Source organism: Etheostoma spectabile, chromosome 4 (genome assembly GCF_008692095.1).
Source record: "Etheostoma spectabile isolate EspeVRDwgs_2016 chromosome 4, UIUC_Espe_1.0, whole genome shotgun sequence".
Classification (NCBI taxonomy): Eukaryota; Metazoa; Chordata; class Actinopteri; order Perciformes; family Percidae; genus Etheostoma; species Etheostoma spectabile.
The window spans coordinates 12,633,425-12,656,039 of record NC_045736.1 but is presented as its reverse complement, the minus strand read 5'-3'; the positions used below and the strand labels follow the sequence as shown (position 1 = coordinate 12,656,039).

General features: G+C 38.5%; 1 protein-coding gene, 3 non-coding genes and 1 pseudogene across 4 annotated transcripts in view; all 5 read left to right on the top strand.

The window, feature by feature from the left end:
• Window positions 1-22,615, top strand: part of LOC116687659 (zinc finger protein 420-like) — a 114,491-nt gene that overhangs the window by 84,292 nt on the left and 7,584 nt on the right. The window contains exon 3 of the mRNA XM_032513200.1: window positions 1,471-1,939. Coding sequence (XP_032369091.1) covers window positions 1,471-1,939 — 469 coding nt within the window. The remainder of the gene's footprint in view (window positions 1-1,470; window positions 1,940-22,615) is intronic.
• Window positions 4,938-5,008, top strand: trnaa-ugc (transfer RNA alanine (anticodon UGC)). Its single transcript has one exon. It is a non-coding gene; the product is annotated as a tRNA-Ala (tRNA).
• trnaa-ugc (transfer RNA alanine (anticodon UGC)) lies at window positions 5,547-5,618 on the top strand. Its single transcript has one exon. It is a non-coding gene; the product is annotated as a tRNA-Ala (tRNA).
• Window positions 7,402-7,522, top strand: LOC116688716 (uncharacterized; annotated as a pseudogene).
• trnal-aag (transfer RNA leucine (anticodon AAG)) lies at window positions 8,643-8,724 on the top strand. The gene has a single exon. It is a non-coding gene; the product is annotated as a tRNA-Leu (tRNA).

Sequence of the window (22,615 nt, the reverse complement as noted above, 5' to 3'; positions counted from 1 at the left end):
CAACAACCTAAAACAAAAGGTCAAAGGTCAACTGGTGCCCCTCATTGCTAATGCCTATCAGGGACAATGGTTCCAACTTACTTTACTGGAGAAGAGCTGTTCCAGCAACATGAAGACAACACGGTAACACCTACAGATACCAGTGAAATCTAAAAATCTGTGGGAAAATGTTACATTTACAGCTTTCCCGGCACTAAAAATCCCGGATGGTCCCCCATTTGTTACCGGCTGGCAACAAAATGGAGGCCACACATAAATTGATCAAAAGTAGTTTATTTATCACAAACTAACCAACACTGAATGCTACATTTCCCATAATGCAACTCCATAATAGTGATGTTGGCAGATAATTAACCCTCTGGGCCCTGAGGCCATTTTTACAGTTTAATTTCCGTCTGGATTTATTTTATAAAAAAGCTTGTAAAACATCAACACTGTTGTCTACAGTCAAGATATGAACATCATTTTTTTCAGGACAAACTGGGTTATTGGAATATTTGGGTTGCAGTGAGGTCACTTGCATGTTAAAAATGGTTGTAGGGCCTTAAAGACAAATAAATAAATAAAACGGAACATGAATCTTCCAGATATGTATTGATATCACAGACAGATAAGTAAAACCTAAGCCATTTTCCATTCTAAAACACTTGTCATATGTCTTGGGAGTCACACTGTGAAGAAATAATCATAACTTATACAGTTGACAAAATACATGCATTTTTTCAAAGAAATTTAAGACGTTTTGCTCTCATGACATTTACTTATGCCAATAATAACATAATAATGTCATATTTATTGATATTACACCCACAGCAATGTTATACAAGCAAATATGTGTCTAAATATTGCATTATTTTGCCTTCAATAGAGTTTATAGGCATTTTTGTCCCCTCTGGCCTTCCATACAAGAGTTTGCCTTTATCTCCCATATATGGGCATGCACTTCCTGAAACAATAGACGGGACAGACAGGGCAGATGCTGAGGAATGATCTAGCGGCGGAAAATGAGCCAAAACGCGATGAATTATGGATATAAAGTGGACCAATCTTGGATATAACAGTATGGATTTAAAGCCCGAAGAGGCTGAAGTTCCAGGCTGAATAGAAAACCCCCTGTAGAGGCTAGAAAGACCCGGAAAAGACCTCCGTAAAGCCGAAACCGTCAGGATTCAAACGAAACCAAAAGTGAGTAAATCGCTTGTATGGTTCAAGAGTTATTAAACTATGAATCAGAGGTACTTTTACACTCGTGGGCGAGTGTCTCGGTCTCAGAGGGTTAAGAAAAGTAACGCATCAGTCAAACAATGTTCCATAGACATGCTCTAAATATTTTTTTGTAGTTTAAGATAGAGCTCTACAGCATGGCACCTCACTAACTCACTCTCTTGGTTTTTCTCTGTTGGTAGAAACGGAGAGGAAGAGGAGTCAGACGTCACCGCTGTCAGCACTGTGACAAATCCTTCACATCAGGATATTTAAAGATTCATCAGAGAGTTCACACTGGAGAGAAGCCTTACAGCTGTGATCAATGTGGGGCAGCTTTCACACTACAGAGTACCCTGAAAAGACATCAACGCATTCACACTGGAGAGAAGCCGTACAGCTGTGAACAATGTGGGGAAACATTTTCTCATAGTGGTAACCTTAAATCTCACCAGCGCATTCACACTGGAGAGAAGCCGTACTGGTGTGAACAATGTGGGGAAACTTTTTCTCGTGGTGATGCCCTTAAATCTCACCAGCGCATTCACACTGGAGAGAAGCCGTACAGCTGTGAACAATGTGGAAAAACCTTTACTAATAGTAGTACCCTTAAAAGACACCAGCGCATTCACACTGGAGAGAAGCCGTACAACTGTGAACAGTGTGGGGAAACCTTTTCTCAGAGTAGTATCCTTAAATCTCACCTGCGCATTCACACTGGAGAGAAGCCGTACTGGTGTGAACAATGTGGGGAAACCTTTTCTCGGAGTAGTAGCCTTAAAAGTCACCAGCGCATTCACACTGCCTCGTTGTGAACATGTTTCAGAGAAAAGCTGTTTCCTCCTCCTCCTCCTCCTCATGCCCTGATAGCTGTGTTGTTATATTCTGTTCTTCTCTCCACATTGAAGGCTGACCAGCAGTAACTTTATCTTCTAATCAACATGTATGTTATTGTAGATCAGCTGGACTGTTTTCTGCCTGTCCTCAGAACCCTTTACCATTTAGGCACCAGAATCGGTGCCTGAACCCGTTCTTTTAAAAATATATTTTTTAAATGTATATGTTTAAATAAAAAAGAGGGAGCACAACAAGACAGCCAGCAATATTTAAGAACAGCTTGTTTATTTCTACATGGTCCAAATTAAATGTAAAAAAAAATTTGCAATAACATATTTCTCCAGTAAATTGCTGCTAAATGACAAAAACAACCACTAGATGGAAAAAGGCAGCCCTGGTGTTTCAGTAGCACCGAAATGAGGCCCCAAAAATCCCTGTTACTATTCGGTCCGATAGATACCGGGTGTTAAGGCACCGGTGCCGTACTAGAACCGGGTTTCGGTACCCAACCCTAACCACACTGTACCCACAGTGGGAAGGAGAAGGCCTAAAGGAGAAATATTAAGACGTTTAAAGATGTTTTGGTTGGAAAACGTAGACGTGTTTGAAACTTTTTGATTTTGTAAAAACTTCCTTCTCATCTCTAGAAACATACATCTTTTTTTTGGCTGACAGAAAGTCATTGTAATTTTTATTTTAGGAATACATTTTTGTCACCCTTATATAGTGAGTTTAGAAATATTTGTGTAAATTGGTCCTCTCATCATTACCAACAAACTAGAAGTTGGCCATTTTTAATTGTTCACTCTCAAGTTATTGTTTTGTTGTTAAATAAAAGAAATTAAACGAGGTCTATGGCTGATTATTTGAGACTTGATATGGTGGATTTATCCTTCCTGCCGTTTCTGTGTTTAAACTCCTTGATAAGAGAACGTTTCCATCCACTAAAAGTGATAAAAGACTCAGATTATTATTCTAAGTGTGTGACAACATTATGGGATGGATCCCTACAGAGATAGATCTTTTAGATAGAAAAATGAAGGTGATTTTCTTACTAAACCAAGTGATATAGCAAATTGTGTCAATGATTATTTTATCAATAAAATAAATAATCTTAAAAATACTACACCGCTACACAACACGGCTTTGTCAAAAACATTGATAAATAAGATCATGGAAAGTAAAACATGTGGCTTCTGATGAATTGTAAAACAAACCACCTGGTGGGGACTATCTTGAATATAAGTGGATTAAGCCAATAGTTTCAATCATTGTTCCTACTATTGCTCATATAATTAATATGTGTGTTATGGAAAATATATGTCTGCAAGCATGGAAGATATGTAAAGTTGTGCCAATACCAAAGAATAAGAAAATGCCTTTTATCTGGATCAAACAGTAGACCAATAAGCTTATTACCAATTCTCTGTAAAATAATGTAAAGAATTGTTTATGAACAGATTCAGTTTGCATACATACAGAGGAAAACACTCAACTGCCACTGCCCTGACTCAGATGGTTGATGACTGGTTTAAGGATATGGACGAGAGAAAAATAATAGGTGTTGTGATGCTTGATTTTACTGCAGCATTTGATATAATTGACCACAACTTACTGTTAAAAAAACTGGAATATTATGGTTTTTCACAAACTGCATTATTATGGATGGCAGAGTTATTTGACTGATAGGAGACAATTAGTTTACTTTAATGGAAGTTTTTCAGGCTTGTGGAACATGGAGTTCCTCAAGGAAGTTGTCTTGGGCCACTCCTCTTCACAATCTTTACTAATGATTTACCATCTGTTTACTAAACTACAGAGAGAGTTACAGTGGTGGACTGGATCAGGAGTAACAAACTGATCTGAATGGATCTAAAACTACTGGTTTAGTGGTTGGAACTCATTTTTTTAATGTTCCAAATCGAAACTTGAACTCAGTATAGAGCAAACTTCTGTAGAGCAAAGAGAAGAGGCTAAACTTTTGGGTGTGATTGACGATAGATTGTGTTGGGACAAACACATTCAGAAGCTGGCAACTAAAATGGGCAAAACCTTGTCAGTTATTAAAAGGTGTGCAAACATCTTCAAACCACAGATAGGTAAAAAAGTCCTTCAGGTTTTGTTTTTTTCACATGTGGATTACTGCTCAGTGGTGTGGTCCAGCCCTTCAGCAATTAATATGAAAAAATGACAAGTGACTAAAGAATAAAGCTGCACATGTGGCTCTCTCGTGTGGGTTTAGATCAAATGTTGATAACATGCATGAACAACTCTCATGGTTTAAAGTTAAAAATAGATTTGTGTATTTGCTAATGTTTTTTTTTACATAACGTTATAACAAACAAAACACCTTTAAGTTCAAACAGAAAACTATCCTTTAGTACTGCGACACATCATTATCCAACGAGGCGTGCAGTAGGAGGGAGTTTTATTTTACCTAAAGTGAAAACTAAATCAATTTAGCGTTCTGTCGGGTACAGAGCGATGTGTGAATGGAACTCTCTCCCAACGACTATCAAACACAACTCTCAGTATGGTTTAAAAAATCACTTAAGACATATTTATTTCAAAGGAATTAAATATGTAATTTAAAATTAGTTTGTTATAGGGCTTTTGTTATCTTATTTCCTAAATTGATTTATCTATTTGGAGTAGTGTCTTTTATTTTATTTCTTGTATAAATTGCGTTAACTTTAAGATTTAATTATGGTTAGTATTTTCTAATTTATGAGTGTGTGTAATGAAATGTCACAAAGAGTATTGTCAAAGAAAGGATTGTAGGACCCCAGGAAGAAAAGCTTTTAGTTCATGCTGAAGCGAATGGGGATCCAAATAAAACAAACAAACAAGTTTACTTCAACATTTTTCCCGGGTAGGGGTTTCTGTAGAAACATTCAGTGGATGTAGCTCAGTGGTAGAGCGCATGCTTTGCATGTATGAGGCCCCGGGTTCAATCCCGGCATCTCCAATAAGTGTTCTGTTACAACAGTCTGTAAAAGAGCTGCAAAACCTCTTATTCTGAAAGACAAAAGTATTAAAAGGCAATCTCCTTGTGTTCATGGTAATTAATGCAAAAATCAGTCTCAATGACCAGATGTGTTGCAAGATTTGCAGTGAACAGTGCATTGTCCTAATGGGGATCAAATAAAACAAACAAACAAAATGCATTACCACTTTTGCATCAAGGAAATGTGATCAGTCAGTGACTAGAAGGGCAATGTTCAAGTAGTTTGTTTGGCATGTAGTGTTTTTATGGCAACACTGCCAGATTGAGCTGTCTGATTATATTGAACAACAGACAACTTTTGACGCAAAACATTTTACCAAAATTGGAAATTGAATTTTGGTAAAAAGGAAATGCAGCTTGGATTTGTCACTGACTTGAAAGGCCATGGTCACGTAGATTGTCATGGGGTCTATTCACGGCTCCACTGACCGAGTTTCCGATAGCGTTCTTCTCTTATTCAACGATCTTAGAAAAAGTAAAAAAACGTTGGAAACTTTCCGGGGATGTAGCTCAGTGGTAGAGCGCATGCTTTGCATGTATGAGGACCTGGGTTCAATCCCCAGCATCTCCAGCAGGTATTCCTTGTCCAGTCTGTCAAAGAGCTGCAGAAGCTCTTATTCTGAAAGAGAAAATGAATCAATGCAGCGAGTATTAAAAGGCCATAACGTGAATGATTAACTTATCAAGTGTCTAAAAACTCGGTGCACTTTACCCATGTCCTGCTTTACTCAACTATTGAAAAGGATTTGTGCATATTTGAATAGCACAGTGTTGTGGGTTGTAGTGATCTCCTTGCATTTATGGTAATTAATGCAAAATCAGTCTCAATGCCCAGATGTGTATCAAGATTTGCAGTGAACATTGCATTGCCCAGTGATGGTGGTATAGTGGAGAGCATAGCTGCCTTCCAAGCAATTCACCTGGGTTTGATTCCCAGCCATCGCATTAGTTTTCGTTTTGTGGGTACTTGCTTTATTTGTGAAGATTAGCCAGAAAGGTTACTCGCCCAAACCAATTTGATAAAATATTAGATCTCTGTTATGGTACAAATAAGGGAGCATATCAATCAATCAAGCTTCCTCCACGAGGATCCACAGACACAGGAAGTGCACTACGATTTGCACTTTGCCCGTGTCTGGTAACTACTAATAACCAATCGAAAAGTTTATGAACATTTGTTCCAATAGGTCTGGCACTAAGTTGCAGGTAGTTGTGGCCGGGTGGTTAAGGCGATGGACTAGCAGTCCAATGGGGTCTTCCCGCGTAGGTTCCAATCCTGCCGACAACGAGAATGGTAGCAAATCACAGAATACCGTACTGTGGATTTGTTTTCATGAACAATTTTGTGTTGTCTCATAGTTACTGGATACCAACAGTCTCCATCAATGCATCTCTCAGCATTTATTTTCAGTTTGTGTTACAAGATTTGCAGTGAACGTTGTATTGTCCAGCAGAAAGGCAACAGCAGTGTGTTACTTTCAACTATAATTTATACCATAGGTTTTGAAGCCATATACAACATTCCCATTACATGTTTTACCACAGTTTCTTCTTTTATTCAGTGATATTTATATCTCCTTGCGGGAGTCATCCCAAAAGGATTAATAAAGATAAGTCTAAGTATATCTCAGAAAACAATCAAAAAAAAACTGAAAATCTTCCGGGGATGTAGCTCAGTGGTCTTTTATACCTCAGGCTATCAGACACCCCAACAAGCACTTTAAATGTACATGTTTTACAGTTTCACTGTATGTATCTACTTGTACTGTAGTGTAGTATATGACATCACACTCCAGTTTGTTATATACCTGTACTGTAGTGCTGTATATTTATTTTGTAATGCTCCAGTTTTTATGGGTGTTACAGCAGGTATCAGTACTGCAGTTTTCATATTTATGGATGAAAATAAACTTGTCATGCAATTAAGTTTACACTTCAGCAGGTGGAGACATTTCACTTCAGACACTTTGTTAAACATGGAAATAGACTTCATGCTGATACAGCATCCATCCATCCGTCCATCGACCTCTGGGTTATGGGCCCAGCACGCTTCCGCTGCGCCACTAGGAACCTGTGGCAACCAATGATCCAACAACTTACGGGTTGCAAAGTTTAACATTTGGTAGACCTTGCAACTATCTTTTATGTGAGCTTCCTGATTACTCACACATTGATTATTCACATGTAACACTTGTGATTGGCTGGTGTTTAAAAAAAGGGCATTGTGAGTGCAGATATAAACATCAGTAAGGAGTCTACCAAGTTGCCTCTTATCATTTTAGTTTGGAAAGCGGCACACCAAGTCAGTTTTACCGCGATGGTTTTTTTGGCTGCTCTCGACCAGATGGTTGTACTCACTCTGGTTTCTCTTCATAACACATAAGTCTTTTGTCTTTTTCTAAAGACTTCCTTGGAGGGGAATGCAGATGAGCTAAAACTAGTTAAGTCTATTTCTAGTCTGTTAACGTTTAACAAAGCATCTGTTGCTGCAAGTGTCTGAAGAGAAATGTCTCCACCTGCTGAAGAGTAAACTTAATGGCATGTTAAGTTTATTTCATCCATAAAAATAGAAACTACAGTGCTCATACTCGCCGTAACACCCATACAAACTGGAGCATAATACAATATATATACTACACTATGTTACATAACTACACTTAAATAGAAACTGTAAAACATGTATATTTAAAGTGCTTGTTGTGCTGTCTGATAATCTGAGGTATAAAAGGGAGAGCATACTTCACAGGAGGTCTTAGTCTACCACTACGTTCTATAACCCTACCAGTCAGATTACCACAGGAGGTAAAATCTTCTGCAGCTCTTTTAAAGATTCTACCATAATACCTGCTGGAGATGCCAGGTCCTCATACATGTAAAGCATGAGCTCTACCACTGAGCTACATTCCCTGAAGATATTCAGATTTTTGGGACTTTTTTCTGAGATAGACTTAGACTTATCTTTATTAATCCTTTTGGGATGACTCCCGCAAGGAAATTGAAATATCACTGAATAAAAGAAGAAACCTGGGTAAAACATGTAATGTTAATGTTGTATATGGCTTCAAAACTATAAATCATAGTCAAAAAGTAACACACCTGTTGCCTTTCTGCTGGACAATACAACGTTCACTGCAAATCTTGTAACACATCTGGGCATTAAGACTGAAAATAAATGCTAAGAGATACATTGGTGGATACGGGTGGCCTCCATTACCTATGAGATAATACAATATTGTTCATGAAGGCACATCTGACCACCACCTGAAAGTCAGTGTATTTTCATTTTTTGTTTGTTTTCAAAACACCTGCCCCATGTGAGGGTTGAACAAACGACCCTCAGATTATGAGATGTATACATTCACAAATTCAGTCCAGGTAGATGTTCAGCCCATGTTCACACAGACCTAAACCTACTTACTTAATGTTGGTTACAATATTCTAAAATCAATGCCAGAGAAAAATGACAAAGTGTGATAAAATTTTTTAATAAAGTATTGGCTTTTTCTTTGAGATGGTTTTTTTCCAATGACATTAACAAGCATATCGTTAGTTACGGTCCCTGTGTATGTCATAATGTGGAGAGTTTATTCGTGTAGGTAGTGTGGCCGAGTGGTCTAAGGCGCTGGATTAAGGCTTCAGTCTCTCTGGAGGCGTGGGTTCAAATCCCACCACTGCCATTTGCATATATTACACAGCTGGAAGCCAACCAATGTGGTCTCTTACAGCTGTATGATTTGGGCTGAACTTGATGAAGTAACTAGAATCATCCATCAATCACCTTGCTGAGATTATTCCTTGTTAACCTGAGGTTCAATGATTGGTGAAACCTTCCTTTCTTGCACTTTAGAGTAGAAAATCAACAAATAATTGTGATAATCTCCATATTAATTGATTGGAAGTGTGTGTGCAAGACTAGCTCCCTTCGATAGCTCAGTTGGTAGAGCGGAGGACTGTAGAGGCGTAACGCTGAAATCCTTAGGTACTCCTCGCACTGTTGCTTGCTCTGGAGGAAAAAACTGGAACTGTTGGGTCCTTGTGGATTCTGGAGTGTGGTCTAGACCTGCTCTATCTGTAAAGTATCTTGAGATAACTCTTGTTGTGATTTGATACTATAAATAAATTGAATTGAAATTGAATTGAATTAGGTTGCTGGTTCAAATCTGGCTTGAAGGAGCCCTCTTATCCAGAGTTTCCCCTCAGGGATCAATAAAGAAATTCTGATGTAGAGATGGACAGACGACCCAAAAGCATAATACTTCTTGCCGAGACATAACAAGACACAAAAAAAGAGGTTAGGGGGATAGAGTTAAAGAACCTTTTTTCTGGAAACCCACATTTTGTTGCTCAATATGGCAGGCATTCTATGCATCCAGGGCCAAATGTTTTACCATTTCATCCACTACGGGCCCCTAAGGAAACATGGGACTGTACTGTACTGAACTCTTGTTACCCATAGCAACGACAGGTAACAACGAGTGGAAGTACTTCTTTCTTTTCGTATAATCGCCACTATACGGCCCAGTTTGATCTCGTTAAATTTTACGGAAATCCCGATAAACAGCTACGATGACTGTTTATCTGTAATGATGTCAACCCCGTCTTGCCCGTTTTGGATGGAATGATGTCAATTTGCACTTTTCATCTGTTATACATAACAAACTGGATGCAACAAAGAACGCTTTTCTCCTGTTTTGTACACAACCCAAAGTTTAAAAAACAAAAGATAACTTTCACCGAATACCTCGGTTAAATCACAGTCAGTAACTTTGCATGTGTTGACAACACATGCACTGTGTCCAAACCTTTCTGTGTAAAAAAGTATCAATCTCAGACATTAGTTCCAAGTGAAAACAATTGTAGTCAGAAGTGGGACTTGAACCCACGCCTCCAGTGGAGACTGCAACCTGAATGCAGCATGTACCCCTGACTGCAGACCCGCAGACCTCAATGTGGGCGGGGTTAAACGTGTGACCCCGCCCAGTCTCCAACCGGCCACTACCCAACTCATTTAATACGGTGTCCAAAGAGGGACAAGAAACCTTAATGGATGTGGCGAAATGCAGCGATTTAAGCATAATTAACTTAATCTTTGGTTTTGCTAATTATGAAATACAATATTGACACATTTCACAAAACATTAAATACCTCAATAATGCATTAAATGATAAAAAAGAAGAATATTTGAATGTGTATTTTTCATAATCAATTGTAACCTGATACTTTCTTAATGTTATCAAAATTAAACGATCATGAGACTATAATATATATCATATATATTATATAATATATATTAATAATATAATATATAATATAATATATAATAATATGTGTATATTTATATATATTAGGGTGCATCAAATTTGAATGGGAAATTTTAATTTCAAAATATAAATTTGGCTGGCATTGCATTTTGTTCCAATTAACATAAAAATGACTTTTGTAAAGTTTTGAGGAATTCCATTGAGATTTAGGGGTGCCACCTAACACATGAACTTTTGTGAAATTTCAAAAAATGGGCAATGTTTAGTCTAATTGCCAAAAGGTTGACCTGGAAATGTTGAGTACAGTGAACTTTTATACAGTAACGTGTTCTATAGGGTTATCAAAGTAAAAGTTGTATGTTTGCCCTTTGGGCAACTTGGGCATTTCTCAGAATTCTTGAATTTCTTGAGCTGCAGTGTTGTTTACCTCAGATCTCCATGGCAACCATTGAGCACTGTTTACCACTTTATCCAACAAAAACAGATGTGTGGTGGCACCCCTAAATCATCATGCATTGGAAAAATATTTTTGCATGTGTTGTTTCTACATATATTGGAACACTTTTAGCACCCAGCCATATCAGAATTCAAGAATTGTGTTTTTTGATGCACCCTAATATATATACTATAAATATATACATGATAACACCAATAATTCTGAAAATAAGTTTAATAACATATATACAACCATAATAACAACAACAATAATTAGATTAGATACTTTATTTATCCCACAGTGAGGAAATTTCCTTGTTACAGCAGCAAAACAAAATTAAATTGAATATGTAATTGAAGTATTAAAGCAAAAGTAGGAAGCCATAATATAAATTATATTTACCTGTGACCATAAATAATATTGAAAAAGTGAGTACTTGTAATGAAAAAATATAAATACAGATAATAAAGATATACAGAGAGTGTGAGTAGTAAATGAAAAAAAAGGAACAGAAACTACAACATTATCAGGTAGTGCAGGTGTTGTAGAGTCTGACAGAGACCTGCGGTACCTCTCCTTCTCACACAGGGGGGGGGGGGGGGGGGGGGTATCAATCTGCTGCTGAAGGAGCTGCTTAGGGACCCCCCAGTGTCATGTAGGGGGTGAGAGGTGTTGTCCGTGATGGATGTCAGCTTGGCTAACATCCTCCTCTCCCCTACTGTCTCTATGGGGTCCAGAGGACAGTCCAGGACAGAGCTCGCTCTCCTGATCAGTCTATTGAGTCTAAACTCCTGTCCCGGTCCGAGCTGCCCCCCCTCCAGCAGACCACAGCGTAGAGGATGGCAGAGGCCACCACAGAGTCATAGAAAGTCCTGAGGAGAGTCCTGCACACTCCAAAGGACCTGAGTCTCCTCAGCAGATGGAGGACTCTGGCCCTTCTTGTAGAGTGCATGGGGGTTATCAGAATAATGACAAGAACTATAACAATCATACTGGTCTGGGTCTCATTACCTCTCAAGGAACATGACATTTATTTTTAAGTTTGTTCATCAACACAATGTTTGAAAAAAATGTCCAAGTCCTCTTGGTATTGAAAGGTAATTAGAAAGTCATCCTTTTCATTTCCATCATACTGTTTTTTTTAAATTTAACAACAAATATTGAACAACAAACAAGCATTAAATTAAAACAAGCAGGCAAACAGTAAAAATGTTAATGAAATATTGATGTTCACGTCATCTTTTCCTATTTTTGGCCATCTCCTCTTTAGAACTATGTGAGTCAATGATATCCATTCATTATTCAACACATGTAATTATAATATATAATTATCATTGAGACAATTGATGTTAAAAGACCGTGGAGAACAGCATGTTTATCTTCTACCTTCATTATTTTATTTCTCAATTTGGCACGTAATATGAGACCCACGGTTTTGGCGTTGTCCTCTAATTTAGTTATATCATCCTGTAATTTATGCATTCCGTCCCACAGTGGACAGAACAACGGCTTCTCAGTATTTGTTGGGTCTTTTTTGTACTACAGGATCTAAAATGTCCTGTGCTCGTTTTAATGCGCACATCCTGGTCTTTTGGAGTGCTCACGGCCGTGTTTCAACGTTACCACGGTTTATACGGTCCTGATTCTAACCGACCCTCCTCCTCCGTCTTAGCCTCCGCCATATTATTCCCCCTTTTTTTGATATTTTTATTTATTTTTCAGACTACCTTTGTTTCTATGGCCCAATTTAGAAACTACTGTTCACGTCTATATATACGTCTATATCACAACGCTACACCTTCATGTATTTCTTTTTAAATACATTACCTTTCGTCTGGTTAATTAACTACTTCTCTTCCCACTACTAATTTTCCAATTTAGCGGTGCCCTTCATGCTCACTTCATGGAAAAATATCCCACGTGCAAGTAATATCCTCCTGTAAGCACTATATCTTCGTACCTATTTTTGGCAATTACTACGTTTTCAAACTTAAACTATATTTTACACATTTTCACTCAACAATATCCTTCACAAATTTGTCAATTTTAGCAACTAGGATACAGGCACGTTCCACATTCAGATTTTGTACATATACAATGCTGCAGATTTGATATTAATTATCAGCATTCACACAACTTAATGATCAAATATAACAAGAAAAGCATCTTATTGCCATTTAATATATTAAGATATGATCAAATATAACAAGAGAAGCATCTAATCTCCATATAATATATTAAGATATGATCAAATATAACAAGAAAAGCATCTAATCTCCATATAATATATTAAGATATGATCAAATATAACAAGAAAAGCATCTAGTCTTCATGTTTAAGAAGCTGTAAAAAGATAAATTGATTATAAAAATAGTTGCGACTAATTGATCAAAAGTGTAACTTCAGTAGTTCTCAACATGGACCCTATTAAGTTAAAGAGTAAGATCCTTTTAGTTTACCATAAAACAGAAATCACTGTCACCAAACCACCAGACTCCATGTAAATAATCACTACTTTTAGCATGTATAGAGCAGCATATCTTCACCAGACTCCAAGTAAATAATCACTTTTTTTAGCGTGTATGGAGCAGCATGCGCATGGGAAACTAGGGTTCAGGTTGAAAAGGAAAATCCAGAACTGACTCTGAATCGGCTGATAGTTCCAGCTCTGTTGTGCTCCGTCACATCTTAGAGGAAAGAAAGAGATGCAACAACTCAACATTACAGCTCGTCCCTCTTCCTCCTCCTCTTGTTGGTCTTCTGGTCTTCCTTGTGGAAGACTTTTCCATCGGCCTGCTTCCGCCAGCTCAGCTTGATGTTGTGGTCCAGCCCCTGGGCCCTCAGCTTCTGTTGGAGCTGAGACACATATCTTATTAGATTGGTTCTTCATGAAGGTAAAACAGTAGAAAACATGATGTACCTGCTCCAACATGGCCGCCATCACAACAGGGTCAGTCAGATTCACATCCCCCTTCTTCTCAAACTTCACTTTTATCACTTTCTTTGAAACAGGAACTAGTTTGGAAAGTTCAAAGAAACTTTATGAGTTCAAACATGACTTTACATCTCAAAATATACAGCTCAATGTCAACGGAAGAAGGTTTCTGGAGAACATCAACGCAGATCATGGTTTTAAAAGTTGGAACATTCAATGACAGCCAATGACTTATTTAACAAGGAGTAATGAACGTGCACACAAGCAGGCAGACCCACTGGACCGAGGGCCCTGGTGGTCTAGACCTGCTCCATCTGTAGATTATTATTTCTGGTTACCTACAAAATATATTTTGACTCTTGTATGTAATTCAAAAAAGATCTAAACATGATAGAATTTTTCAGGTTGTCATTTCAGACGACCAGCAGCTGATGAGACAGCACTCAGCCCTGTAGGGACACACACACACACACACACACACACACACACACACACACAGACACACACACACACACACAGCAAATTTAATATGTTATACTATACATTATATTAACTGTTTAATCTGTTAAAGGAAGTTAAACTCTGAACACCACAGGATGAAGACCAAGCGTGTTACATGGCGCTAAAGGAGATGACCAAGCGTCAATAACAACACCAAAGACACCAGAACAAGCGTCTGTATTTTATGAGATGGAAGTGAGAATGTTTTAGGGAAACAGATTAATTGTTTGAAAAACTTTAGATTTTTTATATCATCACAATACGTTTATACACGATGCCCCCCAATACAGAAAAGGTAACCCTAACCCTCACTATTTCAATTAATAGTTTATTGTTTTGATTTTAAGATGGATTTTGATATTTATTTACCTTAAGTTATAGGTTGATCATTTAAAAGTATTAAGGTAAATAAAGGCATGTTAATCCATAATGCGCCAATAGGGAGCAGTAGGAGCCCCCGGTTCCCTTGATCATCCAGCTGAATGGAGACAGAACAACATGTTGTCCTGTCTCACTGCTTTCTGTCCGTGGTGGTACACCATAGACAGCATGTTACACAGTGAGACTTCATTGCCTTTAGTTGTACACATTTGTATTTACCTTCGCAGACCACACCAGCATCCTCATTGTGATTACAGTTGTGGGATCCAACCCCATTGTGGCTGCACTCGCTGAGCTTTGATTCGCTGCCTGTGCAATTGACATCATCCAACCAGATGGGCCCACTGCCCTGTCCAAAGCGTGCACTTTGTGGTGCTGACATGGCCCTACCACAGCCCAGCTGTCTACACACCACCTGAGCATCAGTCAGGTCCCAGGAATCGTCACAAACCGTCCCCCACAGTCCACGTAGGAAGATCTCTACTCTGCCAGAACAGGAGCTGTTTCCTCCATTGGCCAGATGGACCTGCCCCTCAACGGCTGTGCTGTTGGGTTCTGGTTGAATTGAAAAAAAAGTCTCTGTGAACTCACATGACAACTACAGCCTTTAACTGCCATCAGCAGTACAGTAATTGGGGAAAGCTTAACTTTCTTTATAACCAGTAGGATATTTGAGGGAATATGCCATCCCCCTTGTTAGCAAAATGACCCAAATGCCCCTTGTTTACCTGTCATCCCCACTCTCCATCTCCTAGTAGCAGACAAATGTCAGGGGCAGAAGGGTTGTTGAGTTGAATGTGTTAGTTTAGTCTTCTTGACGCATTGATCGTTTATCTGACTGAGGATTATGCAAGTTAGAATCTATGGCCACGACCATGGCTCTAAAATATCAGTAGCCTAACTCTGCTGTGTATGATAAATCTATAGCGCTGTTTGTAATGTTGAAGTAGCGGACAGATTTGTAATCATGACTTTTTTTCTGAGTTCCACCCTAGTCTTGGTTCTATAATACTCTCTAAACTATATAGCTAGCAGCGGGTGAATAAAACAAAGCAGGCCTGTCCCCCTGTTGAATGTGAAGACTACGTCTACTGGATATACAGATCATGTTGTTGTTGTGCACAAAACTTCATTCATGTTTTTAATACAAACTTATCTTTTACTGTACATTTGACTTATCATCTACAAAACAATATGTATTGTGTGTAGCAAATATTAAAACTTACTGAGTAGAGCGTTTTTCTAGTTAAATGGACTTCTTGAAGACGATGCTATCTTTGAAAAACTACACACAACAGCTATTTTAGGCTACAGAGCATGCAAGTAATTAAGAGAACTATAAAGCACATTTTTTATATATCTGTAACAAGTTGTTACTAAAATCCTCTCATCTGCTAAATGGTACACCATAGACAGCATGTTACACAGTGAGACTTCATTGCCTTTAGTTGTACACATTTGTATTTACCTTCGCAGACCACACCAGCATCCTCAGTGTGATTACAGTTGTGGGATCCAACCCCATTGTGGCTGCACTCGCTGAGCTTTGATTCGCTGCCTGTGCAATTGACATTATCCAACCAGATGGGCCCACTGCCCTGTCCAAAGCGTGCACTTTGTGGTGCTGACATGGCCCTGCCACAGCCCAGCTGTCTACACACCACCTGAGCATCAATCAGGTCCCAGGAATCGTCACAAACCGTCCCCCACTGTCCACGTAGGAAGATCTCTACTCTGCCAGAACAGGAGCTGTTTCCTCCATTGGCCAGATGGACCGGCCCCTCAACGTCTGTGCTGTTGGGTTCTGGTTGAATTGAAAAAAAAGTCTCTGTGAACTCACATGACAACTACAGCCTTTAACTGCCATCAGCAGTACAGTAATTAGGGAAAGCTTAACTTTCTTTATAACCAGTAGGATATTTGAGGGAATATGCCATCCCCTTGTTAGCAAAATGACCCAAATGCCCCTTGTTTACCTGTCATCCCCACTCTCCATCCCCTAGTAGCAAACAAATGTCAGGGGCAGAAGGGTTGATGAGTTGAATGTGTTAGTTTAGTCTTCCTGACGCATTGTTCGTTTATCTGACTGAGGATCGTGCAAGTTAGAATCTATGGCCACGACCATGGCTCTAAAATATCAGTAGCTTAACTGTGCTGTGTATGATAAATCTATGGCGCTGTTTGTAATGTTGAAGTATCGGACAGATTTGTCATCATGACTTTTTTTTCTGAGTTCCACCCTAGTCTTGGTTCTATAATACTCTCTAAACTATATAGCTAGCAGCGGGTGAATAAAACAAAGCAGGCCTGTCCCCCTGTTGAATGTGAAGACTACGTCTACTGGATATACAGATCATGTTGTTGTGCACAAAACTTCATTCATGTTTTTAATACAAACTTATCTTTTACTGTACATTTGACTTATCATCTACAAAACAATATCTATTGTTTGTAGCAAATATTAAAACTTACTGAATAGACCGTTTTTCTAGTTAAATGGACTTCTCGAAGACAATGCTATCTTTGAAAAACTACACACAACAGCTATTTTAGGCTACAGAGCATGTAAGTAATAAAGAGAACTATAAAGCACATATTTCATATTTCTGTAACAAGTGGTTACTAAAATCCGCTCATCTGCTAAATGGTACACCATAGACAGCATGTTACACAGTGAGACTTCATTGCCTTTAGTTGTACACATTTGTATTTACCTTCGCAGACCACACCAGCATCCTCATCGTGATTACAGTTGTGGGATCCAACCCTATTGTGGCTGCACTCGCTGAGCTTTGATTCGCTACCTGTGCATGTGACATCATCCAACCAGATGGGTCCACTGCCCTGTCCAAAGCGTGCACTGTTTGGTGCTGACATGGCCCTGCCACAGCCCAGCTGTCTACACACCACCTGAGCATCAATCAGGTCCCAGGAATCGTCACAAACCGTCCCCCACTGTCCACGTAGGAAGATCTCTACTCTGCCAGAACAGTAGCTGTTTCCTCCATTGGCCAGATGGACCTGCCCCTCAACTGCTCTGCTGTTGGGTTCTGGTTGAACTGAAAGAAAAGTCTCTGTGAACTCACATGACAACTACAGCCTTTACTGCCATCAGCATTACAGTATTTAGAGAAGGCTTAACTTTCTTTATAACCAGTAGGCAATTTGAGGGAATATGCCATCCCTCTTGTTAGCAAAATGACCCAAATGCCCCTTGTTTACCTGTCATCCCCACGCTCCATCCCCTAGTAGCAGACAAATGTCAGGGGCAGAGGGGTTGTTGAGTTGAATGTGTTAGTTTAGTCTTCCTGACGCATTGATCGTTTATCTCAGGGGTTCCCAAAACTTTCAGCCCGCGACCCCCAAAGTAATGGTGCAAGTGACTCGCGACCCCCGCCCCCCCCCCACTATAAACATTGCGCGCAACCGCGCACGCACTACAGGCGTATCCAAACATGAGCATATTGACAACACAAAATAACACAACAGCCATGACATTATTCTACAGTAATTTACTCATTACTTTAATTTGAACTTAATCTCACCTAATGAGGTGGATGTGCAGTATGTTTGGAGCACAGCAAGTTAAAAAGCTCTATATTTTAATTTAAAATAGTTTTTATATACATTACACACTAGGCCAAAAAAAATAAAATCCCTTTTACCTATTTCGGTCATACAGTATTCGGTATTTCGTGGTGTTGGTTTTAATCGGTCTGGAGTAACAACTGTGGGCATCAGCGATGGGGCGAAGGTAAAGCCCGCAGGCTACCACCATGAGTACGGCGTGGATGGACTCCATTCTGGACCAGAAGGCAGCGTCGGGCGCTCGCTCTGTGGAAGGAGCGGTACACGGAGCTAGATGGCCGGTGGCTGCCTACGTGTTTATACAACTTCATACATCCTCAAACTGGCTGGAATCATCACATCCTCTCCAAGGAGGGCACCAGCAGGGACATTGTCTGGAGGAAGTTCAGGCAGCAACTGGCAGAGGAGCTGAGACACGAGTTTAGAGGAGGAAAGGGAGCGGGGCGCGGTCCGAACCCCGGGGTGGGGGGGACGCGGTCCGAGGAGCAATGCGCACCACAGCAGACACCAACACGGAGGCAGTGACGGGTTAGATTAGGTTATAAATGTTCAAGGAAAATACTTTTAGGTGTAATTTGCATGTTTACATACCATATTTTTCAGATGTGAATGGAATAATTACGTTTTACTATGCCATGATATGAGTTATTGAAGCACCTGGGCAACTCAAGTGTATAATTAAACACGATAAATTGTACATTTTGGTGTTATTTAGTTTTTCTAAAGATATCCTAACACAGTACCTGCATTAAAATTGCAATTAGGTATTTATCCTGACAGATTATAGAGTTTAGAAGCGGTTCCAGTACTTTTGGAATCCCGGCAGTTGTAGTGTTAATGTTGGAGACCGCTACTCGGAAAGAAAGAAAATCAAAACAGCTGTTCCCTTTTTATTTAGTTGCTTGGTTTTATTTTAAATTTAGCCACTAGTTTTATCTTGTGTTAAAATCATGGCTAACATGCTATTTCTAATCGTTTTTAAATTTTTATTTTATTTCTGGAAATCAACTCGCGACCCCCCCCTCTCTGGCTCGCGACCCCCAGGGGATTTGGGAATCACTGATTTATCTGACTGAGGATTGTGCAAGTTAGAATTTATGGCCACGACCCTGGCTCTAAGACAATTAGAATGTTTCATTTTATGTGATGGTGCTGTCATAAAAATGGCATCTTAATATTTAAGTAAATGTAACAATGAAATCTCTTCAGTTAATCACCAGAATAGAAACATGCAACGTTGAAAGTACCCACAGTAAAAATCTATTTACATTAAGGTTGTTGGTCTTTTCAAAAGGGAAAGTACAATTACACAGTAAATATGTATTATAATAAAATGACATTGTTTTCCGCTTATGCCTTGAAGACATTTTGTATAATCTGTTGAATGCCCATCCCCAAGTTCTACCCTATATGGTGGTCTTTCATTGAACATATTAGAAGAGAGAGATGTCAACCTGGGAATAATTGTATTTGACTGTATTTAAAAGTAACATGTTTACCCCAAGATGTAAGACTGTTTACCTGAAACGCCTTCTGAAAAACTCAGAATGAGGAGCCACAACAAACCCCCGGGCACCCCCATTATGGACCACATCCACAGCAACTTGCTGGAAAAGACAAAAGAGATGTCTTAAAACCATATTTTCAAATGATGCAGCCATGCTCTACTTTGTCAGTATTTGTACTTACATTAGAAAGACTGTGTCAGAATCCAGAAGTTGGTGAAAAGTAAAGTGAAACTCTCCCAGCAAATGAAAGAATTTTTAGGTCGGTTTGTGTGTTCAAAGGACCATACAAAGCAATGACTGGTGAAACACATAAAAGGGTCAGTGTGAGTACTGATTACATCAAAACAAGACAAAATTAAGATAACATCAATGCATATTATGGTAGGCTACCATAATCAATCTCAGGTTAGTTGTAAAACATAATGGAGACATTTTGGTCTTCATAAGTTTGTACATGCTAACATTATTGTGTCTTGGCAAGCCCATTCATGACCACCTTTTGTCAACAGTAGGGATTGAAATATCAGAGAGTACATTGAGTTAATTACAGCTCTTGTAAAAAGTATTTTGACCAAATAATCTTGACTCAAGGTCTACTTACTTGCTTTTTTTTTAGACCAGGTGGACAATGACTTAAAATCCTTTTTTCAAATAAAACTCGGAGAAGAAGTATGGACATGCAGCCTTAAATGGATGGACATGAACTGGCACTGTACATCTCATAAAGTCATTATTACTGTATAGCATGCATGTGTTGGACCCCATCTCCTGTTTCTGAATTATGTATTTCTCTGACTTTGATACATTTTTTTTTCAACAAACGGGTTTCTTTACACCGCACAGAGTACAGAGTACTCTAGAAGTACACTAGAAATTGATGGCCTTTCTCACAATCTCAATTTGATTTATTGTGTTCTATTACACAAGTGTGTCACTTCTTATAATTATTTACTGGAATCATTGTGGCCCTTCCCTTTATTCTTTGTCTAATATATTTCTAAACTCACTTCTCCTTTAGTGTTTCATTACTCCAAGGAAAAACTTGACACAGTTCTTTGTTCTATAACAAGACAAGAGTGCTGATAATATTTTACATATGGCACTTTATGCCAGTAAGTGTATATGCACTAGCAGTATGCTACAAATCAATTAAACACTTCCTTGAAAGGTTGGGCATCATTCAAAAAGAAAGCTTAATACAGCTTTCAGTCTCACAGGTAGAAACATTACTAAGAAAATATATTTGGTTTGTTTACCTCTCAGAATGTATCTGAGTACTAGCTATTAGTAGTGTAGTGACTATGACCAATACTTAGTTCTTAATTTAGATTATTGTTTCTAACAATTATTGTTTCTAACGTGTACTCAGAATAACAATGTCCAGTCCTTTTCAGTAGTTTGAATTGAAGGCATTTATTTTCTGTAGCCTTACAACGTCCACTTAACTCAAATAAAGTCCTAAAAACCACAACATAATCCGAGCACAGATAAAAACTGTTGTCTTTTTAGATTAACACCACCTGTTTGCATCAATAGAGGAACTTAAATTACCCAAGGCCAGCCTTCGCCTTGACAAAACAATGCAATACATTGCCCCCTGTGGCTTGGAGGAAACCCACTTGTATGGCTCCTACAAGTATTAGTAGTATTAGCTCAAACAATTCACTGATAAAATCAAATAATCTCTTGACCAGGGTCCTTGCTGTGTTATGAAAGTTTCTGTTGCAGAAGTGTTTTTAAGAGTGAAACAAAAATAGGAGTGTTGAGAACTAAAACTAAATTTTGGTCTTTGTATTTTATTTATACCTGCAGGTATAAGGATAACAATTTCACACAGCACAGCAGCAACAACAAGATATAAGAAAAAACTGGGTTATATACTGTACATCCCAGAGCGTAAGGAGCCCCCCTTTGTCAACATGACTCAGCATTTCTGATCTGATGCCAATCTAAACACAGGAGACAGTCTGGTGCCACCCTGCTTCTTCCCGCTATGCACACCATTAAGCCAGAGGTTACAAATCTTGTTAACTCAACTGCTCAGGAGAGAAAGAATGTACAGGGAGAGATAGTTTACTGTGACCTTGTACTTTATCTAGTCCAGAACATAAAACAAAAGTCACACAAAAGATTTTAAGCATATGAGAATCAACTATAAAGAGAAGCAAAAACAGAAGATCATTATTAGAATGTAATTTTCCCATTGCAGCTGTGTCTCCTCTTTGGAGAGATCATGTGCCACTCTAGTCACAAGGGATTTACAAGCAGAGGTCTTAAAGTCCCTGAAAACATGGTTTTATTATAATAATACGTTTTAATGTTTCTTGATAACATAAATATTATTGCATAATTTATAATACAAAATGATTAATGATGAAAGATCAAGTTCTGAACAAAATGTAATTATTTATTAGGAGTTAATGTCTTAATAGAAACACTTGAAAATCCATCCTTTTCTTGCAAAAATTTTTACCCCCAAAAAAGTGATGAAGTTTCCACATGCTTTGGCCCTCTGGGATGATCCTGAGGTCATTGGGAAGTTAACACTCTCAATTTCTTGTTTCTAGGGGCATTGTGACACTAGCCCTTACTGACACAGAGCTAAAGAGGTTAGAATAGAGAATTTCTATTTCCGTCCAAGTAAATCATCTGTAAAATGATTAAAAAACACTGCTGTAAGCATATTACATGGGCTACATACAAAAATAGTACCCTAGCCACATGTCTCAACTTAAAACAAAAATAAATCCAGAAAAAAATGATTAGGAACGAAATGGATTTTATATGAATTTATTTCTACAGATATGTCGTGTGCGTTTTTCTCATTTCCTTTCAGAAAAAAAGCGCAAAAAGTGCAAAATACAAAACTTCTCAAATTAAAAAACACGAAAAAATTAAAAAACACATCCACATCACTCACACACATTCTTGAAATAACTACATGCATAAATTTATAGG